General features: G+C 41.5%; 1 protein-coding gene across 2 annotated transcripts in view; it reads left to right on the top strand.

Moving 5' to 3' along the window:
• The window catches only part of LOC122815112 (zinc finger protein 260-like), a 743,919-nt gene that overhangs the window by 432,798 nt on the left and 285,559 nt on the right, over positions 1-25,562 (top strand). For both annotated transcript variants that reach the window (XM_044087356.1, XM_044087357.1), the window contains exon 5: positions 3,807-3,929. In XM_044087356.1, coding sequence (XP_043943291.1) covers positions 3,807-3,929 — 123 coding nt within the window. The remainder of the gene's footprint in view (positions 1-3,806; positions 3,930-25,562) is intronic.

The raw sequence follows: 25,562 nt of genomic DNA, 5'->3' as shown, positions 1-25,562 counted from the left end.
ACAGCAGTATATCAGTAACATTATCTCCAGTCCCTCCGTATGTATATCAGTAATATTATCTCCAGTGCCTCCGTATGTATAAGTTACAGCGGTATATCAGTAACATTATCTCCAGTGCCTCCGTATGTATAAGTTACAGCAGTATATCAGTAACATTATCTCCAGTGCCTCCGTATGTATAAGTTACAGCAGTATATCAGTAACATTATCTCCAGTGCCTCCGTATGTATAAGTTACAGCAGTATATCAGTAACATTATCTCCAGTGCCTCCGTATGTATAAGTTACAGTAGTATATCAGTAACATTATCTCCAGTGCCTCCGTATGTATAAGTTACAGCAGTATATCAGTAACATTATCTCCAGTGCCTCCATATGTATAAGTTATAATAGTATATCAGTAACATTATCTCCAGTGCCTCCGTATGTATAAGTTACAGTAGTATATCAGTAACATTATCTCCAGTACCTCCATATGTATAAGTTACTATAGTATATCAGTAACATTATCTCCAGTGCCTCCATATGTATGTTACAGTAGTATATCAGTAACATTATCTCCAGTGCCTCCATATGTATAAGTTACAGCAGTATATCAGTAACATTATCTCCAGTGCCTCCATATGTATAAGTTATAATAGTATATCAGTAACATTATCTCCAGTGCCTCCATATGTATAAGTTACAGCAGTATATCAGTAACATTATCTCCAGTGCCTCCGTATGTATAAGTTACAGCAGTATATCAGTGACATTATCTCCAGTACCTCCATATGTATAAGTTACAGCAGTATATTAGTAACATTATCTCCAGTGCCGTCTCTGATTTCCTGGGTTACCTTGTAATTTTCTATATCATTTAAAAATGGAAATATTGCATATCTTAATAATGAATAATACATCCCCCATGTAATTGTAATGTATTATATACTTTTATCTCTCCTACTGTAACGTTTGCCTTGTGGGCCCTTGTTTGATTATGAAAAGTACATTTTAATATCACCACTGCAGTGCGTCTTATGCAGAGAGTGTTACCATCAGTTTATCTCTCTCTCTGCCCTTTTCTAGCATTAATTTGTAATTTCCTGTCATAAGAAATGCAGTTCCTGTGTCATGACAACATAGATTCACTGACGACTTATGAGAATACAGCAGTTGTTTGGTAATGATTTAACAAGCGTGTCTAAACTAGTACTAATATAGTCGTAGAGATCTGAAATATTAGCTTAATAAACTCAAATATTCTACTCTGAAATGTTAGATTATTAAACTGAGATATTCTACTTAACCTAAAGATTTTAAAGGACAAGTGTTGACAAGCTACCTAAAGATTTAGATATCGACTGTAAATTTAACAGCACTGTAGACTCTGTGTTTTTTAGCTGGGAAGTATGGATAGCATATCTTTCTTTTGCCTTGCACAGCAGCTGTTTTTCATTGGCCACAGTCGACCCAGTCGATTCCCAGTATCCTGCCGATACAACACCAAAAGCACTTGTCGTAGTTGAAGGCAAAAACTGAAAACAGGAATTTTCCACAAATGCAGGTTTATTCAAAAAAGTTAAGCGCTTTCGTCTTGACTAGCAAGACTTCATCAGAACAGTTAAAATGTAGTACTTCCTGTCTTTAAATACTCTATTCCACCAATCAGAATTTCTAGTCCATTTAAAATACACGTCTAAATCACAATATTAATTATTTAAAAATACTTTTACCATAGTATAAAAGACAATAAAATATATGTGACAATGATAGTCAAAACGTTTTTTTGTATATGTAAAAAAAATTTTTTTATAATTTTTCTGCTAAATTTCTCAATACTGGCATGATAATGAAAACATCCTTTAAACCAGGGTAATTCGTGGCATTAGTCCTAATTTGCCACTTGATTTCCATCCTTTCAGGTTTGTTGTTCCAGTTACCCCCCCTGAGATCTTTCCCTACAATTTCACAGATTCCAAACAAAAAAACAGAACAATTAGGACTTGTTGTTAGATGTTTACTTGCGGTGTTGTTGTCATCACCCTTCTTAATTGCTTATAGATGTTCATAAATGTGCCTATGGAATACCCTTTCGGTCTTAACAGTGTAGAAATATTTACACTCCCGACATAAGGCTAAGTAAATCACCCCCTAGTACTACAAGTACGTGGTGCTAAATACAATTTGTACCCAGTATCACCAAGTTCCACCATAGGATCAGTCAGGATGTATTTACAATATCAACTATTTGGACATAACATTGGTCAAAGATAATATCAATAATAAGTTTGTATCTAAGATCTATAGGTAACCAACATTTTCTAATGATTATTTTGAGTTTAATAGTAGTCATCCTGGGTATGTGAAAAGGAACATAGTAAAGGACCAAATTGTCCGATCGGCTAGAATGTGTTCCGAAAAGGAAACCCTGCAGAGGGAAATGGGGACCCTGGTTAGTTTATTTATAGATCGGGGGTACCCCAGTAACTGGGTTTACAATACTTGTTCACAGGTTATGGATCTCTGGGGGACAAGATATGTACCACTTTTGGGTTGGAGCAGACCCTTGAAATACAACAAGGTAGAGATGGTATGAACAAGTTTAACCGTTCAATGGTACTAACCTACGGTGAAACATCAGGGAATGTAGAAGAAATAATGAGAAAAAAATGGGTATTATTTAGGGGCAACGAGGGTCTCATGGAAATATTTGAAATGAGCCTCATTTCGTTTACAAAGTCGACTTGAATATGAAATCCTTGTTGGAGCACCACATTATCCCCAGAATAGCTAATAAAAGAACGGGGAAATGTGGTGCGTGTCAATATTGTAAAAGCATCCTGACTCATCCTATGGTGTAACTTGGTGATACTGGGTACAACTTGTAGTAGTGGGGGGGGGATTTACTTAGCCTTATGTCGGGAGTGTAAATCTTTCTACATCAGTAAGACTGAAAGGGTATTCCGTAGGCGCATTACGAACATCTATATGCAATTAGGAGGGGTGATGACAACAACGCCCTAAGTAAACATCTAACAAGAAGTCCTCATTGTTCTGGTTTTTTTGTTTGGAATCTGTGAAATTGTAGGGAAAGATCTCAGGGGGTGTAATTGGAAGAACAAACTTGAAAGGATGGAAATCAAGTGGCAAATTAGGACTAATGCCACGAATTACCCTGGTTTAAATGATGTTTTCATTATCATGCCAGTATTGAGACATTTAGCAGAAAAATTATAAAAACTTTTTTTTTACATATACAAAAAAACTTTTTGACTATCATTGTCACATTTATTTTATTATTTTTTATACTATGGTAAAAGTATTTGTAAATAATTAATATTGTGATTTAGACATATGTATTTTAAATGGATTGGAGATTTTGATTGGTGGAATAGAATATTTAAAGAGAGGAAGTACTACATTTTAACTGTTCTGATGAAGTCTTGCTAGTCAAGACCAAAGCGCTTAACTTTTTCGAATAAACCTGCATTTGTGGAGAATTCCTGTTTTCAATTTTTGCCTTCAACTACGACAAGTGCTTTTGGTGTTGGAAGTTGGTTGTTTAGGGCTCTTTTCACAATGTATTTGATCCTGCCAATACTTTCTATGACAACACTCCTATTTTAGTGATACTGGTCTTTTTGTAGATGTATGTTTTGTATAGAGGGTTGCAATTTGATTTTATAAATATGTTTCATGGAGCACTGCTTTTTGTAAATATATTTACATACCGTCGCATTTTGTGGGGATGTGATGATCTCAGTACTGCATCAGATCTGGGGATGGTAATTTAACTAGAATATCTGTGCTTTTTTTCTTCTGCAGGAAGTAAGGGCCCTCTGAAAAGACTGGTGGTGCTGACTGAAAACTACGAGAAATGTGTACCTGAGTCCATGGAAGAAGCAGAAACCCAGCCTCAGGAGACTTTATCTGATGATGCCTCCAGCAGTAAGTATATGGCTACATTGTAAATTGGTTTGGCTTTCTCGTTTATATACGAGACCAAGTCAAGCTGGTGATGACAGCGTATGGTGACAAATGTACGACAGTGTGAGTAAATCAAATGAAACAGATCATTACTTATTGTTGACATTTCCAAGTGTTACAGGAATGTGTGTGCAAACAAGGAGTCAGCAGGTACTGGCCTCTTGATCTTCCTATGTACTGGAGTGCTTTAGAGTTCCTGCCTGATAGTTCAACTGGAGTTATGATTTACCTACTTTGAGGTTCAACTGCTCACAGCTAAACATTTGTCTGTGTGTAAATGTACCTGCTCTGAGCTTATGCGCCCTCAGACATTTGAGGCACTACATTTATAGTTTGGAGGTATGGCGGTAGCTGTCATGTCGGGGACATCTAGAGGAGCTTGCCCCTACAAAAATGTGTTCTTTAAACTCGCTGTCCTTTGCAAGTATCTGTTGATTTGATCAATTGTCGGTGAGTTAGTAGTACTCAAGTAGTTGGTGCTTGAGTTAATAAAGTTATTACGTCTGTCATGTATAACCTGCATCACAGTTTCATACAGTAGTGGTCCAGATTCCTAAACTGGCTCCATTTCTTTGACTGGCTCATCACAAAGTTGTATAAAGGCAGTTTTTGGTAGATTGTTTGAGACCTTTAGGAAAGTATCAGAAACTGTACTTTGCATTTACTTAGTTGGGAAAACTAAAAGGTAATGGTTTAGGACCACAAAAGCTTGGATGGACAGGAAAATGATTGGAGACAGGTGTGGCAGTTCAGAGCCTGTTTTAGAATGGATGTTAGTGCTGGGGCCAGTCCTGTTTAATCTGTGGGTGTTAGTATGCAGTATCTTCCAATACCCATGTCCATAGCCTGTTCTCATCCATCTGAGGTATAGTTAGGGACTTTAATTTGGAAAATGCCAAGCTTAAGATTATTCAGGTTACTAAGTTTGGTGCAGAGAGTACAAGGAAAAGTGTAAGTACTTCGAGGGCGGGGTGTTGTGTGGGAGTACTAGAAGTCTTAACCATCACGTGGTGAGCCATGCATTGCTATGTCAAATGTCAAAGGAGAGCAGAATTTTGGTGTGTGTATTTGGGTGAACAGACAGTAGAATTACTAAAGCCAACCTTTCATTGAACACCTGAGGTTTCATGCCTGTTTCCATTGGCCATGCAGAGTAAGGCACATCAAGCCGTTAGAAAGGCCACTGTACAGAGTTAACACAATGGTGAGGCAAATGGACATGTCAGGAATGAAAGGGACCTTAGCTTGGCAAATGTCTCTGTGGAAAGAAGAGAAGGGGGAATATGAACTGACTACTGTAGCTCAAGGAGGCAGTGTAAGAACAAGAGAATGCACAAATGAGTGAATACATATTTTTGTGAATCTCATATGCCCGAGTTATAATGTTATACAATGTTGGTAAGTTGGAGTGTGCAGGAAAACTAATGTTTGAATGAAAAAGTGATAGTTCTACAAGACTGAGTTAAAGCAGTTGGTGTGGATGTGCAAATGTTCATGGGTGTTAGGGTTAGACTAATGGTTTGGTAGGGGAATGATTCTGTGTTGCTCATGTTTGGTGTTGTGTGCGTGCGTGTGTGTGTGTGTGTGTGTGTGTGTGTGTGTGTGTGTGTGTGTGTGTGTGTGTTTTGTGTCCTCCTGTCTTGCATACTGGTACTGTTAGGAAGAGAGTATGTAGTAACACAGTGTGTATGGCTGGATTACGATTATGGTTGGTACCCATGTATAATGACACAAGGGGAGCTAACCCTGCTCCTAACCCTGCTCTAGATGTTGTGTTCCTAAAACCCTTTCTGTTAGAGTATGACTATTCAGATGATACTGGATCTGGGGTTTGTAGGTGAGATTTAATGATTAAGGCCTTTTTAGTGGGAGTGAAGTGTTCAGTGCTTTTTGATTTGATTTTAATGGTGTTCAGTGTTGTGTGTGTTCCTGTTTTTTCTGATCTAACATTTGAGATTCTCTGTTTTTTGTGTTCAGCCTTTCATGATATAATTGAATTGACGTACTGCTCACACAAGGGGTGGAGATGAAGGCCCGGGAACTAAGGAGCAGAGGCCATGAGTGGAATCCAGAACTGAAGTGATAAAGGAGTAAGGAGCAGCAGCGTTGTCACATATAGGATGGTGTGGACTTGGTATAAATTATCTGACATGAGTACGGTGGCAGGTAATAGAGGGATTCTAGAATGCCAGAGACAAATGGAAGAAGGGAGCTGGCAGGATTAAGGAAGGGGGCTGTTCACATAGGGGTTAGCTGCAGCTCTAGTGGATTCAGGATGTTCATGATTGTTGTCCAGACTGACAGCTTCATACATTTTTAAATGAAAATGGAGAACATGATGAAAAATGTGAATTATCATGACTTCCTCCCAGCAGTTAGTGAGTAGACACTGACCAGTTTTATAAATGTGGCAATTAGAAAAACTGGAGTTGAAAAGTTGATTTGGACTTTGTTAAAACATAAATCCAAAAGGCTTTGATTGTAGATAGCAGGTGCTGGATGACACCTAACAACACCACGTGATCTATCACAAACTTGGTGACACTTGAGAACTTGATAAGATAGCAGGTGCTGGGTAACACCTAACAACACCACGTGATCTGTCACAAACTTGGTGACACTTGATAACTTGATAAGATAGCAGGTGCTGGATGACACCTAACACCATGTGATATGTCACAAACTTGGTGACACTCGATAACGTGATAATTGCTCATTTCCTTCGTTTGTCTATCAGCTGTAGATTTTACCTTCCCACAGTTTAACCCTCCACCACTAGAGTTTCCTGTAGTTATGATTGGTTGTGGCATGTTGTTCCAGAGTTTAGCAGTGTAGTTAGAGTGCAGTGTGTCGCATGCTGCATTTTTGGATTTACATGTATTGAGTAAGGATTTTTTATTGTATCAGAGGACACAAATATTTGAGTAGGGTTGTAGCAATTGCTGAAGAGCAGGAATTTTTTTCTGGCTGTTGGATTAGTCTGTGGTCCACGATAAATTGATTTATAGGATAGGTAATACGGTAGATGTCCATCCGTTCTCCTCTTGCAGTATTCATAAACTTAGGGAGTTGCTGCCTGCAGCACAGGACATTCGGCCAGTATATCAACGTCTTAGAAGCAGGAGTACGTGCGACGTTGCATGCGAGGATCATAAACGGATGTAGACTATATCTGTGAAGTCTGCACATACCCAACTCAGAACTTTTCTGCCGCAGTGTGATTCAGACATCCGAACGCCAGTCTCAGAAATCCAGCGTTTGCTCAACTTCGGCCACCCATTTCGAAGATCGGTTTCCGACTGTCTGCACTGAGATGAGTACTGTTGTGGGATTTCTCTTTGTTACATTGCCTATGTTCAGACGTACATGTCATCTACTAAGGGAAAGTGTGCTTGTGGAAGACTAATTCCATATAAAGACACACACGAGCAGTGGTTATTTTGTCTAGAGGAGACTCACGATTATAAAGTCTTTTATATTTGCCAATCCTTTGTTCCTAAAATCCTTAGAAGCAGTCTGTTGGCTTTAAAACTTTATTGCGAGAAAGTGGAATTACTCACTCTATTATTCTACTCCCTGCTTACCTCTACCAACCATCTCGGCCAGGGAGTTCCTCAAAATCCTTGGATACATGGATTCCCTGATCCCCATGATCCCTCTATCCAGGATGCACATGAAGTTTCAGTGGGTCTTGAGAAGCTCTTGGAGCCAACACTGTCATCCCCTGGAAACACAACTTCCTCTTCTATCCTGTTTAAAAAGGGAGCTCTCCTGGTGGATTGCCACAGTTACCCTCAATCAAGGGGTACCCTTGGTTGCATCAGATCTTGGTTGGGAGGGGCCATCCTATACCATGCCAACAACCAGCACAAAGTTCAGGGGGAGTGGTTCATTCAAGAAAGGAAGGACCACGTCAACCTAACAGAGCTAAGGGCACTCTCCTTGGCAATCAGGCCTTTCAAGAGATCCTTCTGCCAGGCACCCTGAAGGTCATCACAGACAACTTGACAGTCCTATGGTATATAAACAAACCGGAAGGAACAAAGTCTTACCCTCTCTGCAGTCTAGCTCTCCAAATCTGGTCCCTGGCAGCAACATGTCATGTTCACCTGCAGGCAGTTTACATCCCATCAGAAGACAATGAGGTGGCAGACCCCTCTGAGCGGAACCTTGACACCCTCCCATGAATGGATGCTTCACAGGGAGGCATTTCAAGGTCTAATTCACAGGTGGGGTACTCCTCAGGCAGATCTTGTTTGCCTCCCAGAACAGACAGATGCCCCTCTTCTGCACAAGGCTCCCCCATCCACAAGAATAGAAGATGGACATTTTTTCCTTTTCATGGCAGGGAATGTTCCTTTATGCCTTCCCTCCATTTCTTCTGATTCACAAAGTCCTCCTGAAAATACAGAAGGACAAGCCAAAAATCCTGCTCTTGACTCCCTTCTGGCCAAGACAGCATTGGTTTCCCCTACTCTACTTTCTAGTCCAGAGCAATCACCACAGGTTACCTCGCCGTTTCGACTTACTCACACAAAACAGAGAATCCCTAATTCATTCCCACCTTCTCAATCTCAAACTGACAGTGTGGACTATAGAGTTCTGATCTCCTTTAGGCACCTGTACTCAGAGGGACGTACTCAGTGTCCTGCAGGAGACCAGTAAACCAACTACCAGGAGAAACTACTTATTAAAGTGGAAAAGATTCTCCTACTGGTGCCTCAAGAAAAAAACAGGACCCATTTCAAGATGTTCTTCATCTCACATTGCTGCAGTCCTTACACTTGGGTAGTCCGCTGTCCTCGGTCGGCCCGAATACCAAAGTATAAGGCTGACGTCGGTCAAGGCGCATTAGACTGACGTCAGGACGTCAGGGTACAAATGCGCATGACCGACGTCATATCCTCTGTCTTTTTTGCCGCATGGTCCGATGCAGAAGCAGCGTTGCAAGTGCCGGTTGGCGTTCTGAAATTTTTCGAAGTCGGAGTTTCAGACCGAATCAAAGTTGGCTAAGTACCCCGTTGGGGAATATTTTGGTTTTTTCTTGCCTCAGTGGTTTACCGGATGTCAGAAAAAGTGAATAACTGTATTTCTTGTGGGAAACAGATACCGCATAGGGATTATCATACTTTGTGTATACCTTGTTTAGGGCCTGAGCACGACGTTGTTGGGTGTCGGTCTTGTGCTAGATTTAACAAGCGCACTATAAAGAGAAGGTTAGATTGTGCTAGGTTAGTCTTTGGAAAGCGGTGCAATTATAAAATGCCGTCAGATGCTCCGACGCCCGCTTCGTCTAAAAAGCGCAAGGACAAAGCAGCAAAGTCTAGGCTAGAAGAACCGTCAGTACCGGACGCCGGTTCTTTAGAGGGCTCGGTGGAGCCGGTGGTTCTGCCAGAAGTTTCTTTGGAGTCCCAGGGAGAGACTTTGTTATTGCAAGATGTGGCCTCTCAGGAGGTAGGCCAGGCTGAAGGGGCTTCTCAGGTGGCTGTTCTCCCCTCCCTTCCTAAGGTAGTTAGGCCCTCTCCTTCTGTTTCCAAGGCTTCTCCCAGAGGCAGGCCATGTTTAGCTTCAGCTGGTGTCACCCCTAGTTCTTCAGGGACTGTGCCCAAGAAGCATATGCTTAAAATGGCAGAAGATTTGATTACTCTGATTAGAGGTTCTATGCCCCCTCCTGATAAGAGACCTAGGGTGGAACCTGAGCTTGGAAGTTTTGAGCAGGTTTCGGATGCTTCAGAGTCTTCGGCTGAAGACTTGCAGGAGTATTCTCCTTATTCTGATTCTGATGTGGATGATTCTACTCCTTCGGCTTCTCCTCCTGAGGATTTTTCTTTTTCAGAGACTCTTCATTCCATGAGGGAGCATTTTAAGTGGGAAGGTCAGGACTTCTCTGATTCCAGGAAAAGGCTTAGGGAATTTTTGTTTTTACCCCAGCATAGGCCTTTAGCTATACCTCCTGTTCTGGATGTGGTGGAAGATGTTTTTGCAGAGGCTTCTCTTAATCCTGATTCTTTGCCTCCTGCTCCTGTTAAACCGGATAGGTATTATAGGGTGCCTGAACCTCATAAGTATCTTTTTAAGAGTCCTAGGGCAGACCCAGAAACTGTTAGTCAGGGGCCTAAAGGTGTTAAGGCTTCTGTTGTTAAAAATCCGGTTCCTCCAGATAGAGGCAAGGGCTTTGGATAGATGGGGAAAGAAAGTTTATACTTCTTCCACTCTAGCTATGAGGGCTTTGAATTGCCAGTTTCACATGTTGAAATACCAAAACTATCTCCTTTCACAATTGAAGTCTAAGGTAGATGCTCTGGCGGAAGGTGTTGAGTGTAAAGAGTTACAAGATTTAGTACATGTTTCTGAACAGGTGGGTAAGCATTCCTTGCAATGTGGTTTTGATGCTGTACAGGCCTCGTCGAGGGTTGCTGCCACTGGTTCTGTTCTTCGCAGGCACGCCTGGCTGAGGGATCAGAATTTAGCTGAGCATGTTAAGACAAGGATTTTAGATGCTCCTTCACAATCTGATGTGTTGTTTGGTTCTCCTGTTGAAGCAGTTTTAAAGAAAATGGAAGACAAGGCTAAGTCTATGCAGACTGTTAAGGATTTTTTGCAGGTCCAGCCTCCGAAGTTTAGTAGAAATTGGCTTACCAAGGGGTGGACGTATCCTTCTTATGATTCCCAGTCTAGGGGTAGGTCTAGACGTGGTAGGGGCAGAGCTCAAGGCTCTTTTAGGCCTAGAACAGGGAGTTCACCTGCACAGTCTTCGGGTGAGGGCAGGGGTCAGTCCTTTCGTAAACAGACCCAATGACCTTCCTTTTCAGCTGCCAGAGCCTTCTCGTCTGGCAGCACCTTTGGGGGGAAGGTTGGCACTTTTCAAGGAAAATTGGAGTTTGATTACCCAAGACAAATGGGTATTGGATATCATACACCACGGTTACAGGTTTTATTTCCATACCTTGCCTCCTTTCAAAGGCATGCCAGACGTTCCTCCTCAACAAAGGATAGAGGCTCACAAACAAATTTCTCTGTTACTTCAAATAGGGGCCATACAGCCGGTTCCTATTCCAGAAGTGGGCCTAGGATTTTATTCTCGCCTGTTCCTAGTACCAAAGAAGGGGAGCACGTGGAGACCAATTTTGGATTTATCTACCCTCAACACTTATCTGGACATTCCCAAGTTCAAAATGTTGACGCTACAACAGCTTTTACCTCTGCTGGGCAAGGATCATTGGATGGTAACTTTGGATCTCAAGGAGGCTTACCTTCATGTTCCTATCAGACTGAGTTGCAGGAAGTATCTGCGTTGGGCTGGAATTCTCATTATCAGTTCTCTGCATTGCCCTTTGGCTTATCTACTGCAGAGTGTTTACGAAAGTTCTGGCTCAGTGATAGCCTTCCTTGACTAAAAGGAATACAGATCTATCCTTATTTGGACGATTGCCTGATTCTGGCTCCAGGAAAGGACGAGCTTCTTCATCATTTGGAATACGTGATAGCAGTGCTAAGATGCCTGGGGTATTCTGTGAGCGAAATAAAGTCCAGTCTAGTACCCTCTCAGGACATGTGCTTTCTGGGTGTAAGACTGAATACAGCATCCCAGATGGCCTTTTTGACCCCGGACAAACAAAAGAATCTTTCCCTTTACTTTCATCAATTGTCTCATCAGTCCAGGCTGACTGCAAGGACAGTCCTTCAAGCCTTGGGGTTCATGGCATCTTGTATTCTGGTGCTTCCCAATGCCAAACTGCATATGAGGAAGTTACAATGGTATCTCAAAAATGTATGGACTCAGCACTGCCAGGATCTGGACACTGTCATTCAAATAATACCTTGCATTCAAAGGAATTGTTGTGGTGGGCTCAGGAATGTCACCTAAACAAGGGACTCTCTGTGACCCGGCCAGAGAGTCAGATTCTAACGACAGATGCCTCAGACAAAGCTTGGGGAGCTCATCTGAATGGAAAGTGGATACAAGACAAGTGGCCTGCCAGACTACAACATCTACATATCAACTTGAAGGAGATGTTAGCAGTCCAGTTGCATTAATGGCTTTCAAGGATTTACTTCTTCCAGGGCAGGTGTTGATTCTAACAGACAACACAACTGTCATGTGGTACATCAACAAGCAAGGGGGAACACATTCTTATCCTCTATGCAGGCAAGCAATGATTTTTGTGGGAGACTGCTCTCAGTTTGCAACTAAATCTTCAGGCAAGGTTTCTGCCGAGCACAGAACTCCTTAGCAGATGTGTTAAGCAGACAAATCATGGATCCCACGAGTGGAAATTGGATCCTCTTGTATTTCAGAAATTGACAGTGTCATGGGGAACTCCAGACATAGATCTGTTCGCTTCTCCACTTAACCACCAGCTGCCAAAGTTTTGCGAAAAGGTTTCATCACACAGCTTGGAAAGTGGATGCTCTTTCTTTCAGTTGGAAAAATCTTCATGTGTATGCCTTTCCACCTCTGCCTCTCCTCCCAAAGGTACTTCTAAAGGTCAGACAGGACAAACCAAGGATGATTTTAATAGCTCCAGATTGGCCTCGACAGCACTGGTACCCATTACTGAGAAGTCTGGTAAGGAAGCCTCCATGGCCTTTACCTTCGATTCCACACCTGTTGTCTCAGGAGGACAGTCATTTACTCAATGTCAAGCTTCACTCTCTTCATCTAACAGCCTGGCATATTCTGTTTTGAACCACAGAAGGTCTCAACTTCCACAGCAAGTTTTGAATGTGATTTTGGAAGCTAGAAGACCTAGTACAAGGAAAGTGTGCAGAAAAATGGAAGAGATTTTTATTTTGGAGTGCAGCAAAGGATTTGGATGTTTCTGAGCCTAATTTAAGTGTGGCTCTTCAATATCTTACTGAATTATTGGACAAAGGTTTGTCTTTCTCTTCCATTAAGATTCATGCTGCAGCAATTTCAGCTCACTATGACTGTGACCCACCATTGTTTTCTCATCCTGTGTTCAAGCAATTTCTTAGAGGGGCAAAGAATATAAGACCCCCAATGAGCTCCTACTCCTGCTTGGGACCTCAATTTTGTGTTGGAGAAACTCACTCATACAACCTTTTGAGCCCGCGGCTACTGCTGAGTTGAGTATTTGTCATGGAAGACTGCTTTTTGTTGGCCATTACCTCTGCAAGAAGGGTTTCTGAATTGCGAGTCCCTTATCAATGTTGAGCCTTTCTTAATTTTCCATAAGGATAAGGGTATCTTTACGTACTAATCCTTCCTTTATGCCTAAAGTGGTTTCTAGTGTGGCTTTAAACCAAACTATTCATTTGCCTACTTTTTTATGCGGATCCCCAAAATAAAGGGGAAAGATTTTGCACACTTTAGATGTACATAGGCAGTTGCGTTATTATTTAAAAGCAGGACTAAGGAGAGTTCAGGCAGTCTCAGCAGTTGTTTGTTGTTTCTTTGCTTTGAGTTCTCAGGGCAAGCCTGCAGCTGTCAAAACAAACTATTTCTAGAAATGGATTGGGTTTTTGCATTGCTTTCTGTTATTCCCATCATGGCAAGGAGATTCCAGCTGGGATTAGGCCTCATTCCACTTAGGGCTACTGCCAATTTTTTTAAATTTTAAGGATGAACTAATATTTTGCACGCACTTTTGTAATCAATATTTTCATCATAGTTCTTGTCATTGGGGATAAATTTTACACCTAATAATGGTTTAAATTTAATACCCCAACCCTGATATACTTCTGTTAAAATATCACCTACAAATTGTGTCGGATACCCCCTTTCTATAAATTTTTCCAATAAAAAAGAAAACTCTTTCTCTAGGTCCTGTTTTTGTGAAGTCATTCTTGCAGTCCTTACAGCCTGACCCTTAACTATACTTTTCTTTTGATGCAAGGGATGTTGGCTGTTGAATTGCAAATAACTGTTACACCACGTTTCCTTACAAAAAATGTTGGACTTAAAACCACTAGTTGTCTTACTTAAGGTGATGTCCAAATAGTTTATATTTTGCTGTTTGATCTCATGGGTGAAGGACAAGAAGGTAGTAGTTTGGTTTATATAAGACATGAAGTCTTTTAAGTCATCTGGAGTATCTTCTTCCCATAATAAAAAAATATCATCTAAAAATCTGAGATATATTTTTATGTTTTTCATATATGGGCTTTGAAAAATATATTCTTCCTCCCATCCAAGAAGTACCATATTAGCATATATGGGGGCACAAGCTGCCCCCATAGCTACTCCAGTGACTTGTTTATAGTATTCCCCTTGAAAGGTGATAAAATTATTGTCGAGGACTATTTCTGTCAACTCTATTAATAACTTTCTATCGTCGTCTGTTGTATTGTAATATTTGTACACACTGTTCTCAAAATATTCGAGCCCTTCATTTCTAGGAATACAGGTAAACAAATCTTTGACATCTATTGTCACCAATTTTATTGTTTCTGACCAAAGATTGTTAGTAATTTTACCTAGAAAGTCCCATGAGTCCTGTACCAAATGTATTTGGTTTCTCACAATTCCTTTCAATTGGTGATCAATATAAACTGCCAGTGGTTGAGTTTTTGATCTTTTTGCTGACACTATAGGACGAAAGGGAGGTTTATAAATATTCTTATGTATCTTGGGTGTTGCAAAGATATGTGGTATATGAGGATATGTCTGCTTTAAAAAGTTGTGTGTTTCCTTCCCAATTCTAGTATCTATCAAATATTCTTCTAACCAACTGTCTATTCTGCCATAGGCAATTTGAATCTCATTATATGATACTGTGGTGTAGGTCTTTTCATCCATTAATAATTCTGTTAGAATGTTATTGTAAGCTTCTTGACTAAAAATGACCATTCCACCACCTTTATCAGGTTGCATAAACCTCAAATTTGTGTCCTTTCTTAAATTTTCCATCAATGTTGTTTCTTTTTCACTTAAATTCATATTTTTATGCAACCTTTTTGATTTTTCAAAAGTATCATAAATGTCGTTGGTTACTATAGCCTCAAAAGTCCCTATCAAAGGGTGTAATGGGGGATTGTAGATACTACTTCTACTGGGACCCTGACCACAATCTGAAAGTTCATTTAGTGGTGTATTCCCTATTTGTCTCTGTTTGCAAATTAATTTCAAATTTATTTTTCGTAAAAATATTTTTAACTCCAATAAAATGTTGGCTAGATCTCCACATGTTGTTTTGACAAATTTAAACCCCTTTGAAAATAAATCAAAGTGTTGTTTTTCCACTTTCAGATTCGTATAATTATGAATTTTAAATCCTTTGTATATCTGTGTTATACCATTTTCTTCAATATGTATACCTTCTATCTCCCTCTCCTCCCTCTGGTTCTCCATACAAGTTCTCCCCCTTCTCTCTCCTCTGTATAACCCTGTGGTCCAGGATCCGAGGGGTTTCGTTGCTTGTTTGCTAGCCTTTCCGACCTTCGTGGTCCTAAAAAAGCTTCAATGTCCTCGTGAAATGTATCTAATTCATCCAGATGGTTATTTCTTGTTTCTAACCTTTCCTGAATTTCTACCTTCCTATTTCTTCCTACTTCTTTATAATGACCATTTGTTTCCTTATATCTATTTTTTTCTTGATTTTTCTTATATTTCTGAAATGGAAGTGGGTAACTAGTACCCTTTTTGTATTGTTCTTTGTCTCTGGTCAATTTACCTTGTTTTCTCAAATACACTTTCTCTATCTTTTCTTCCACTCTCTTTAAAATTTTCATATATAAATTTTCATAATCTTCGAACAACAAGTCCCTAACAATGCCACTCTGACATTCATTCACTTCATCGACTAATTTTTTAAGCTTTACTTCGTTGTATTTAATCAATTTGGACATCAATGCAAAACCACAATCATCGAAAAAAGTTTGCAAATCATTTATCACATTCTCGGTATAGTGAATACCAAAGGGATATTTATAAAATCTGAGTCCCTGTGGGACTATTTTATATGTCAAACATTTGTGCAAATAGTTATTATCAATTTGTAAACATTTATATTTATATAATATTTTTTCAAAATAAAACAATTTGTCCCTTAAGGTCATTTCCCGTTCATTCCCTTTGTTGTCTGGACATTCATTGTAATCACCATTGTAAGAATTGCCATTTGTTGTTCCGTCAAAGGAAAATACTTTATCTAAAATGTTCTTATAATTGTCTTTACTATGTCTGCCATTGAGCATCCGGCGCGTTTTGACAGTATTTACTGCCACGTTAGAAGAAATATGCGAACAAACAGAAACAGTACCTTTTTGTGGTGGTTTGAACTTTTCGCCACCACCGGCTTTGTTTCCTTCAATTTGGTTGTCTTCCACGATGTTAACTTGGATATGTTCACCGCTAGGCTCCCCTTCAAACGATTGCCCATGATTTCGCGCTTCTGGTCCTGCCAAGATCTTCTTACCACCATAACTCCGAACCTCAGAGCGTGGAGATGACGTTAACGGCTGCGCTGCTTGATGACCAACGGTGCATGTGTTCTTCCTTCTGACGGTTGCCGGTTCCTCTTGCGAAAAAAGTTCTATTAATTTAGTGAGATCTCCTCGCAATGTTGAGATCTCTTCTCTCAAACGGGAAACTTCCCTTTGAGTGTCAAGAAGGTTTCCACTTTGATTAAACGGAATGTCCAGACCTACCATAGTAGAATCATTCAGTGTTTGTTCCATTTTCAGGCACCAAGATAATTAAAAATTGTAAATCCCAGGAACTGTGTAGTTTCCAAAAGGAAGATTTGGTCACGTCTCACACGGAAAAAGATAGAACAACACTCAAAAAATGTAAAAGTCCAATATACCAATGAAGTAAAACTCCGCGTGATCAGACCACAATCTTCTTTAATAAACACAAATAAAATTCAGTAGATTCAGCGCTATCGTCTGCTGCAAGCAGACTTCATCAGAATAATGAATACACAGTGCCTCTCGTTTTTATATTTTTGTTTTAAAACAATTTACAAAGTAATTGTTAAAACTAATTAGTTAATTGGACCTGTAATTGGAACAATTAATAATGCAGGTACACCTTAAATGACTTTCTTCCTTGTATGGTCATACCACAAATAACAGGAAATGTATATAAGCAAAAATCTTTAAAGTGCATATATTCAAAATACTGTGCATTCTGCTATCAAATTTTTTCTTTTTCTTTCCCATACAAAGCAAGTTAATGCACAAATTAAATTGATTACACACTTTTCTTATTTCCATGTATAATATATAGTAATAAATGTATAAATATAAATACATACTTGCATAATAAATAAATACATATATGAATATATGTTTTAAATAATTGAATTACTAACTAAATTTGCAGAAGTTGTATATAGGAACTTGTTTAGAAAATAGTAAATTTACAATCAATTCATACTTTAAACTTTCATATAAAATAATATAATATGCAATTTATATAATAACTTACATAACTATTCATTAAAAATTTTTTATTAAAAGATTTTTGCTTATATACATTTCCTGTTATTTGTGGTATGACCATACAAGGAAGAAAGTCATTTAAGGTGTACCTGCATTATTAATTGTTCCAATTACAGGTCCAATTAACTAATTAGTTTTAACAATTACTTTGTAAATTGTTTTAAAACAAAAATATAAAAACGAGAGGCACTGTGTATTCATTATTCTGATGAAGTCTGCTTGCAGCAGACGATAGCGCTGAATCTACTGAATTTTATTTGTGTTTATTAAAGAAGATTGTGGTCTGATCACGCGGAGTTTTACTTCCTTTCAAAGGCATGCCAGACGTTCCTCCTCAACAAAGGATAGAGGCTCACAAACAAATTTCTCTGTTACTTCAAATAGGGGCCATACAGCCGGTTCCTATTCCAGAAGTGGGCCTAGGATTTTATTCTCGCCTGTTCCTAGTACCAAAGAAGGGGAGCACGTGGAGACCAATTTTGGATTTATCTACCCTCAACACTTATCTGGACATTCCCAAGTTCAAAATGTTGACGCTACAACAGCTTTTACCTCTGCTGGGCAAGGATCATTGGATGGTAACTTTGGATCTCAAGGAGGCTTACCTTCATGTTCCTATCAGACTGAGTTGCAGGAAGTATCTGCGTTTTCGGGCTGGGAATTCTCATTATCAGTTCTCTGCATTGCCCTTTGGCTTATCTACTGCGCCCAGAGTGTTTACGAAAGTTCTGGCTCCAGTGATAGCCTAGAAATGGCAAAAGGGAATACAGATCTATCCTTATTTGGACGATTGCCTGATTCTGGCTCCAGGAAAGGATGAGCTTCTTCATCATTTGGAATACGTGATAGCAGTGCTAAGATGCCTGGGGTATCCTGTGAGCGAAATAAAGTCCAGTCTAGTACCCTCTCAGGACATGTGCTTTCTGGGTGTAAGACTGAATACAGCATCCCAGATGGCCTTTTTGACCCCGGACAAACAAAAGAATCTTTCCCTTTACTTTCATCAATTGTCTCATCAGTCCAGGCTGACTGCAAGGACAGTCCTTCAAGCCTTGGGGTTCATGGCATCTTGTATTCTGGTGCTTCCCAATGCCAAACTGCATATGAGGAAGTTACAATGGTATCTCAAAATGTATGGACTCAGCACTGCCAGGATCTGGACACTGTCATTCAAATAATACCTTGCATTCAAAAGGAATTGTTGTGGTGGGCTCAGGAATGTCACCTAAACAAGGGACTCTCTGTGACCCGGCCAGAGGCGAGTCAGATTCTAACGACAGATGCCTCAGACAAAGCTTGGGGAGCTCATCTGAATGGAAAGTGGATACAAGACAAGTGGCCTGCCAGACTACAACATCTACATATCAACTTGAAGGAGATGTTAGCAGTCCAGTTTGCATTAATGGCTTTCAAGGATTTACTTCTTCCAGGGCAGGTGTTGATTCTAACAGACAACACAACTGTCATGTGGTACATCAACAAGCAAGGGGGAACACATTCTTATCCTCTATGCAGGCAAGCAATGATTTTGTGGGAGACTGCTCTCAGTTTGCAACTAAATCTTCAGGCAAGGTTTCTGCCGGGAGCACAGAACTCCTTAGCAGATGTGTTAAGCAGACAAATCATGGATCCCCACGAGTGGAAATTGGATCCTCATGTATTTCAGAAATTGACAGTGTCATGGGGAACTCCAGACATAGATCTGTTCGCTTCTCCACTAAACCACCAGCTGCCAAAGTTTTGCACGAAAAGGTTTCATCACACAGCTTGGAAAGTGGATGCTCTTTCTTTCAGTTGGAAAAATCTTCATGTGTATGCCTTTCCACCTCTGCCTCTCCTCCCAAAGGTACTTCTAAAGGTCAGACAGGACAAACCAAGGATGATTTTAATAGCTCCAGATTGGCCTCGACAGCACTGGTACCCATTACTGAGAAGTCTGGTAAGGAAGCCTCCATGGCCTTTACCTTGATTCCACACCTGTTGTCTCAGGAGGACAGTCATTTACTCAATGTCAAGCTTCACTCTCTTCATCTAACAGCCTGGCATATTCTGTTTTGAACCACAGAAGGTCTCAACTTCCACAGCAAGTTTTGAATGTGATTTTGGAAGCTAGAAGACCTAGTACAAGGAAAGTGTACGCAGAAAAATGGAAGAGATTTTTATTTTGGAGTGCAGCAAAGGATTTGGATGTTTCTGAGCCTAATTTAAGTGTGGCTCTTCAATATCTTACTGAATTATTGGACAAAGGTTTGTCTTTCTCTTCCATTAAGATTCATGCTGCAGCAATTTCAGCTCACTATGACTGTGACCCACCATTGTTTTCTCATCCTTTGTTCAAGCAATTTCTTAGAGGGGCAAAGAATATAAGACCCCCACGTAGAGCTCCTACTCCTGCTTGGGACCTCAATTTTGTGTTGGAGAAACTCACTCTACAACCTTTTGAGCCTGCGGCTACTGCTGAGTTGAAGTATTTGTCATGGAAGACTGCTTTTTTGTTGGCCATTACCTCTGCAAGAAGGGTTTCTGAATTGCAGGCCCTTATGGCGGTTGAGCCTTTCTTAATTTTCCATAAGGATAGGGTATCTTTACGTACTAATCCTTCCTTTATGCCTAAAGTGGTTTCTAGTGTGGCTTTAAACCAAACTATTCATTTGCCTACTTTTTATGCAGATCCCCAAAATAAAGGGGAAAAGATTTTGCACACTTTAGATGTACATAGGCAGTTGCGTTATTATTTAAGCAGGACTAAGGGATTCAGGCAGTCTCAGCAGTTGTTTGTTTCTTTTGCTTTGATTTCTCAGGGCAAGCCTGTGTCAAAACAAACTATTTCTAAGTGGATTGGGTTTTGCATTGCTTTCTGTTATTCCCATCATGGCAAGGAGATTCCAGCTGGGATTAGGCCTCATTCCACTAGGGCTACTGCCACTTCGACAGCATTTCTAAGGGGGGTGGCAACTAAGGATATTTTGGAGGCAGCTACTTGGAGTTCAGTTCATACTTTCTCTAAGCATTACCATCTTCCTCTTTACTCTAAATCTAGGGCTGGTTTTGCCACTGCTATTTTACAGGGCATTTTGGCAGCTCCTGCTTCTTTATAGTTTGCCATCCTCCCTTACCTCTGCTTTGGGATTCTACCCAAGTGTAAGGACTGCAGCAATGTGAGATGAAGAACATAGTACAGTTTTGTACCTACCATAAATGTAGATGTTCGAAGATCCACATTGCTGCAGTCCAATTTACCCTCCCTCCTTCCCCTCTGTAGTTAGAGGCGGTTGTGTGGGTTGGATTGTAAATTTGTATATATTGTATATATATTTAGTGCAAGGTTGTTTGGTTGGCTGGTTGCTGTTTTTTGGTTTTAGCCTTTCCTTTTTAGGGTCTTCTGACATCTGGGGCAAGAAAAGACTGAGGATATGACGTCGGTCATGCGCATTTGTACCCTGACGTCCTGACGTCAGTCTAATGCGCCTTGACCGACGTCAGCCTTATACTTTGGTATTCGGGCCGACCGAGGACAGTTGACTACCCAAGTGTAAGGACTGCAGCAATGTGGATCTTCAAACATCTACATTTATGGTAGGTACAAAACTGTACTTTTCTGTTCCAATGGTCCTTTCATACCTGTGTGAGTTACTACATTCAGGCCTGACCTATTCCTCTGTGAAAGTGCACCTCTCTGCTATTTCTGCTTGCCTTCCCGTGACTCCACCTTTAGCTTCTAGGTTGGAAGTCAGGCTGTTTCTGAAAGGGGTCCTTCACATAAGACCTTCTCGTAAGCCTATCCCTCCTCCTTGAGATCTTAAAATTGTGCTGGAAAACCTTACCTTGACCCCTTTTAAGCCAGCCAAGTCATCCTCCCTAAAACTGTGTACATGGAAGACATTCTTGTTAGCCCTTACATCTGCCAGGAAGGTCTCTGAGATCCAAGCCCTTGTGGCCTCTACTCCCTATCTTATTTTTCATAAAGATAGGGTCTGTCTCAGAACTAACCCTTCATTCATGCCTAAAGTAGTTAATGAAATTTCTTTAAACCAAGACCATTAACTTACCTGTCTTTTACCCTCGGCCTCAGAACTCCTCAGAAAGGACTTTGCATTCCCTGGATGTTCATAGGCGACTGAGGTTCTACTTGGACCAGACAAAACCCTTCAGACAGTCTGACCAACTATTTGTCTCTTTCCATCCTAGAGTCTTTGGTAAGGCAGTGTCTAAACACACAATTGCCTCCTGTATTTCTAAGGCTATTACGTTTTGCTGATGTCCTTCAAGGATGCATCTGCAGTCATCACATATGGGTTGTCCTGCCTCAGGCAGCCCTTCGGTCGGCCGGATTCCAAAGTCTGGGTCCGGCGTCGGCTGATGTCGCCCCTTCCCCGATGTCAGAGCGCCTGGGGTATAAAAGCGTCAGCCGACACCATCTTCCCCAGTCTTTCTTGCCACGTGGTGCCCGAAGCAGAAGCAGTTCGAAAGTGCCGGTCGGCCAGCTCCTGTAATTCAGCTAAACCGAAGACTTCAAAAGCCAAGTACCCCGTTGGGGACTCTTTCTTGCCTCAGCCGATGTCAGATAAAATTAATAATTGCTTAACTTGTGGGAAACAAATACCTCATAAGGATTTCCACTCTTACTGCCTACCTTGCCTAGGCCCAGACCACGACGTCTCGGCCTGTTCCGCCTGTGCTTCCTTCAACCGACACACTCTAAGACGTCGGTCGGAGTTTGCAGAGGAATTTTTTGGGGCTAGTTTTGCTTACAAAATGTCGTCGGAGACTCCGACTTCACATTTAATGAAGAAATGCAAGGACAAGGACCGACACCCGCGGTTTCGGCTGAAACCGAGTCCTTGGCACTACCGTCCACCGAAACCGTACAACCGACAACCTCGGCCCCAAAGGCCACTACTGTCTCGGTTGTTGAATCTCCTTTGGAATCTGGTGTCCACGAACCTTCCGACACCATTCCCTTAGACAAAACTACACCAGCACGTGGTGCAGCCAGGCCTCCTGCATCCATGTCTGTTAAGGCATTCTCTAGGGCTAAAGCTGCTAAACACTCAAAATCTATGCCTCCCAGGGTTATCCCTCAGGGACCCACTACAGGTTCTCAGATCCTTAGTCTAGCAGAGGACCTTATTTCATTAATTAGGGGCTCTCAGCGTCATCCGGACAGGGGCTCTCAACCTTCTACAGCAAAAAGGCCCAGGGTTGAGCCGTCCGATCCCCTCTCCTCAGATGAGGCCTCTGCTGGCTCTGCCCTCTCGGACTACCAGGAGGCAACTTTTTCGGTCTATGAGGATTCAGATGCAGAGGAGTCTATCCCTTCGGCCTCCCCTTCTGAAGAACTGTCTTTTGGGGAAACTTTGCACACTATGAGGGAGCATTTCCAATGGCAGGGCCAGGAATTCTCTGATTCTAGGAAGAGATTAAGGACCTTCTTGCATTTGCCTCAGCATAGACCTTTGGCTATTCCCCCTGTTTTGAATGTCATTGATGATGTGTACTCTGAATCTAGCACAACCCCTGACTCTCTCCCTCCGGCTCCTGTCAAACCTGATAGGTACTACAGGGTCCCGGAATCACATCTTTTCCTTTACAAGGCCCACTCTGCTGATCCAGAAACTATTTCCCAGGGCCCTAAAGGGGTTACAGCTGCCACTACAAAAAATCCACTCCCCTCTGAAAGGGAGTCCAGGGCTTTAGAGCGATGGGGTAAAAAAGTGTATACTTCTGCTACCCTTGCTACGAGGGCTTTAAACTGTCAATTTCATATGATACAGTACCAAGAATATTTGTTAGATGAATTGCATAAAAAACTGTCTTCACCTGAACCCCTAGATCGCAAATCACTTCAGGATCTGGTACATAACTCTCAACAGGTTAGCAACCATTTTTTGCAGTGTGGTTATGATGCATTGGAAGCTTCATGTAGGTCAGCTATGACAGGTGCAGTTATACGTAGGCATGCTTGGCTGAAGGAACAATCTCTGCCAGACCATGTTAAAGCAAAGCTTCTGGATGCTCCACTGGAAAAGCAAAAGTTATTTGGCTCCACTGCTCAGGAGGTCTTAAAGAAATTTGAAGAAAAGGCAAAATCTGTACAAACAGTCAAAGATTTTATGCAGGTCCAACCACCAAGATTCAGCAGAAATTGGCCTTCCAAGAACTGGTCCTTTCCAGACACAGACAGATTTCAGGGAGGCAAGAACAGGCGTGCCAGAGGTAGAGGGCAAGCTAGAGGCTCCTACAGAGGGCGTCAATGGCAGCATCCCAACCAGAGAGGTAGTGCAGGGCCTACAACTGCTGCACAAGGACAGACTCCATGACTTTACCTTGACACCGCCAACCAGGGCTCAATTGGAAGCATCTTTGGGCGGAAAGCTTTCCTTATTTTCAGAAAATTGGCACATTATTACAAGGGACAAATGGACACTACAAATAATAGACAAAGGATACAGGTTCCATTTCCACACATTACCGAAAAGAAAAGGCATGCCAGACCTGCCACCAAATCAAAGGGCAGAGGCTTTGAAACAAATCTCCAACTTAATGAAAATTAAAGCAATAGAAAAGGTTCCTCTCGCAGAACAAGGCCAAGGATTTTATTCCAGACTCTTCCTTGTTCCAAGAAAAGAAAAGCAATGGAGGCCTATTTTCGACTTGTCCGCACTAAATACTTATCTCATTGTGCCAAAATTCAAAATGCTGACTCTACAGCAACTCCTTCCCATGCTGGGCAAGGGGTCTTGGCTGGTAACTCTGGACCTCAAGGAGGCATACCTGCATGTCCCTGTCAGACAAAGCTGCAGAAGACACCTCAGATTTCTTGCAGGTTCAGAGCATTATCGATTCTCAGCATTGCCCTTTGGCTTATCTACTGCGCCCAGAGTATTCACAAAATGCCTGGCATCAGTAATTGCACACTGCAGACTTCAGGGGATGCAAATATACCCGTATCTGGACGACTGCCTTATACAAGCGGACAGCCAACAAATTTTGGTAAAACACTTGAATTATGCCATTTATCTTCTTCAGGCCTTGGGATATACAGTCAACATTCACAAGTCAAGACTTGTACCATCCCAAAGAATAACTTTTCTGGGTGCGGATCTAGACACAACCACCCAAATGGCTTTCCTCACAGAAGAAAAACAAAACCAACTACCGGATTACTTCAAAAACCTGTCAAGACAAACTCAGCTGACTGCAAGGAAAATCCTGCAAGCCCTGGGTTACATGGCTTCTTGCATTCTTCTGATTCCTCAAGCAAGGCTACATATGAGGAAACTCCAATGGTACCTAAGGAGTTTATGGACTCAGCACAGTCACAGCTTGGAAACTTTGATACCACTCATCCATGCCTTCAAAGGGAATTTCTGTGGTGGGCTCAAGCAAGCCAGTCAAACGGGTTTGCCCTTCAGCAAACCAATAGCCAGCCAAACCATTACAACGGACGCTTCAGACCACGGATGGGGAGCGCACATGGAAGGAAGATGCATTCAAGGACTATGGTCACAAAAAGAGCTACGCATGCACATAAACCAAAAGGAAATGCTGGCAGTGATGCATGCAATCGAGGCCTTCAAGTTATTTCTACATCAAGGCCACCTGCTAATAAGGGCAGACAACACTACGGATGTTCTTCATCTCACATTGCTGCAGTCCTTACATATGGGTAGTCCGCTGTCCTCGGTCGGCCCGAATACCAAAGTATTAGGCTGACGTCGGTCATGGGCGCTCAGATCTGACATCAGAGCGTCAGGGTATAAAAGCGCATGACCGACGTCATATCCTCAGTCTTTTTTGCCGCATGGTCCGATGCAGAAGCAGCGTTGCAAGTGCCGTTCGGCGTTCTGAAATTTTCGTATTCTGAGTTTCAGACCGAAACCAAGTTGGGCTAAGTACCCCGTTGGGGAATATTTTTGTTTTTTCTTGCCTCAGTTACTTCCGGATGTCAGAAAAAGTGAATAATTGTATTTCTTGTGGGAAACAGATACCGCATAGGGATTATCACTCTCTTTGTATTCCTTGTTTGGGACCTGAGCACGACGTAGTCGGGTGTCGGTTTTGTGCTAGGTTTAATAAGCGCACTATAAAACGAAGGTTAGACTGTGCTAGGTTAGTCTTTGGTAAGCGGTGTAATTATAATATGCCGTCGGATCCTCCGACGCCCGCTTCCACGAAGAAGCG

This window comes from Protopterus annectens, chromosome 11.part0, assembly GCF_019279795.1.
Source record: "Protopterus annectens isolate FY-2018-M chromosome 11.part0, PAN1.0, whole genome shotgun sequence".
Lineage (NCBI taxonomy): Eukaryota > Metazoa > Chordata > Ceratodontiformes > Protopteridae > Protopterus > Protopterus annectens.
Note: the sequence above shows the minus strand (reverse complement) of the source record. Positions and strands in the feature narration are given on the sequence as shown.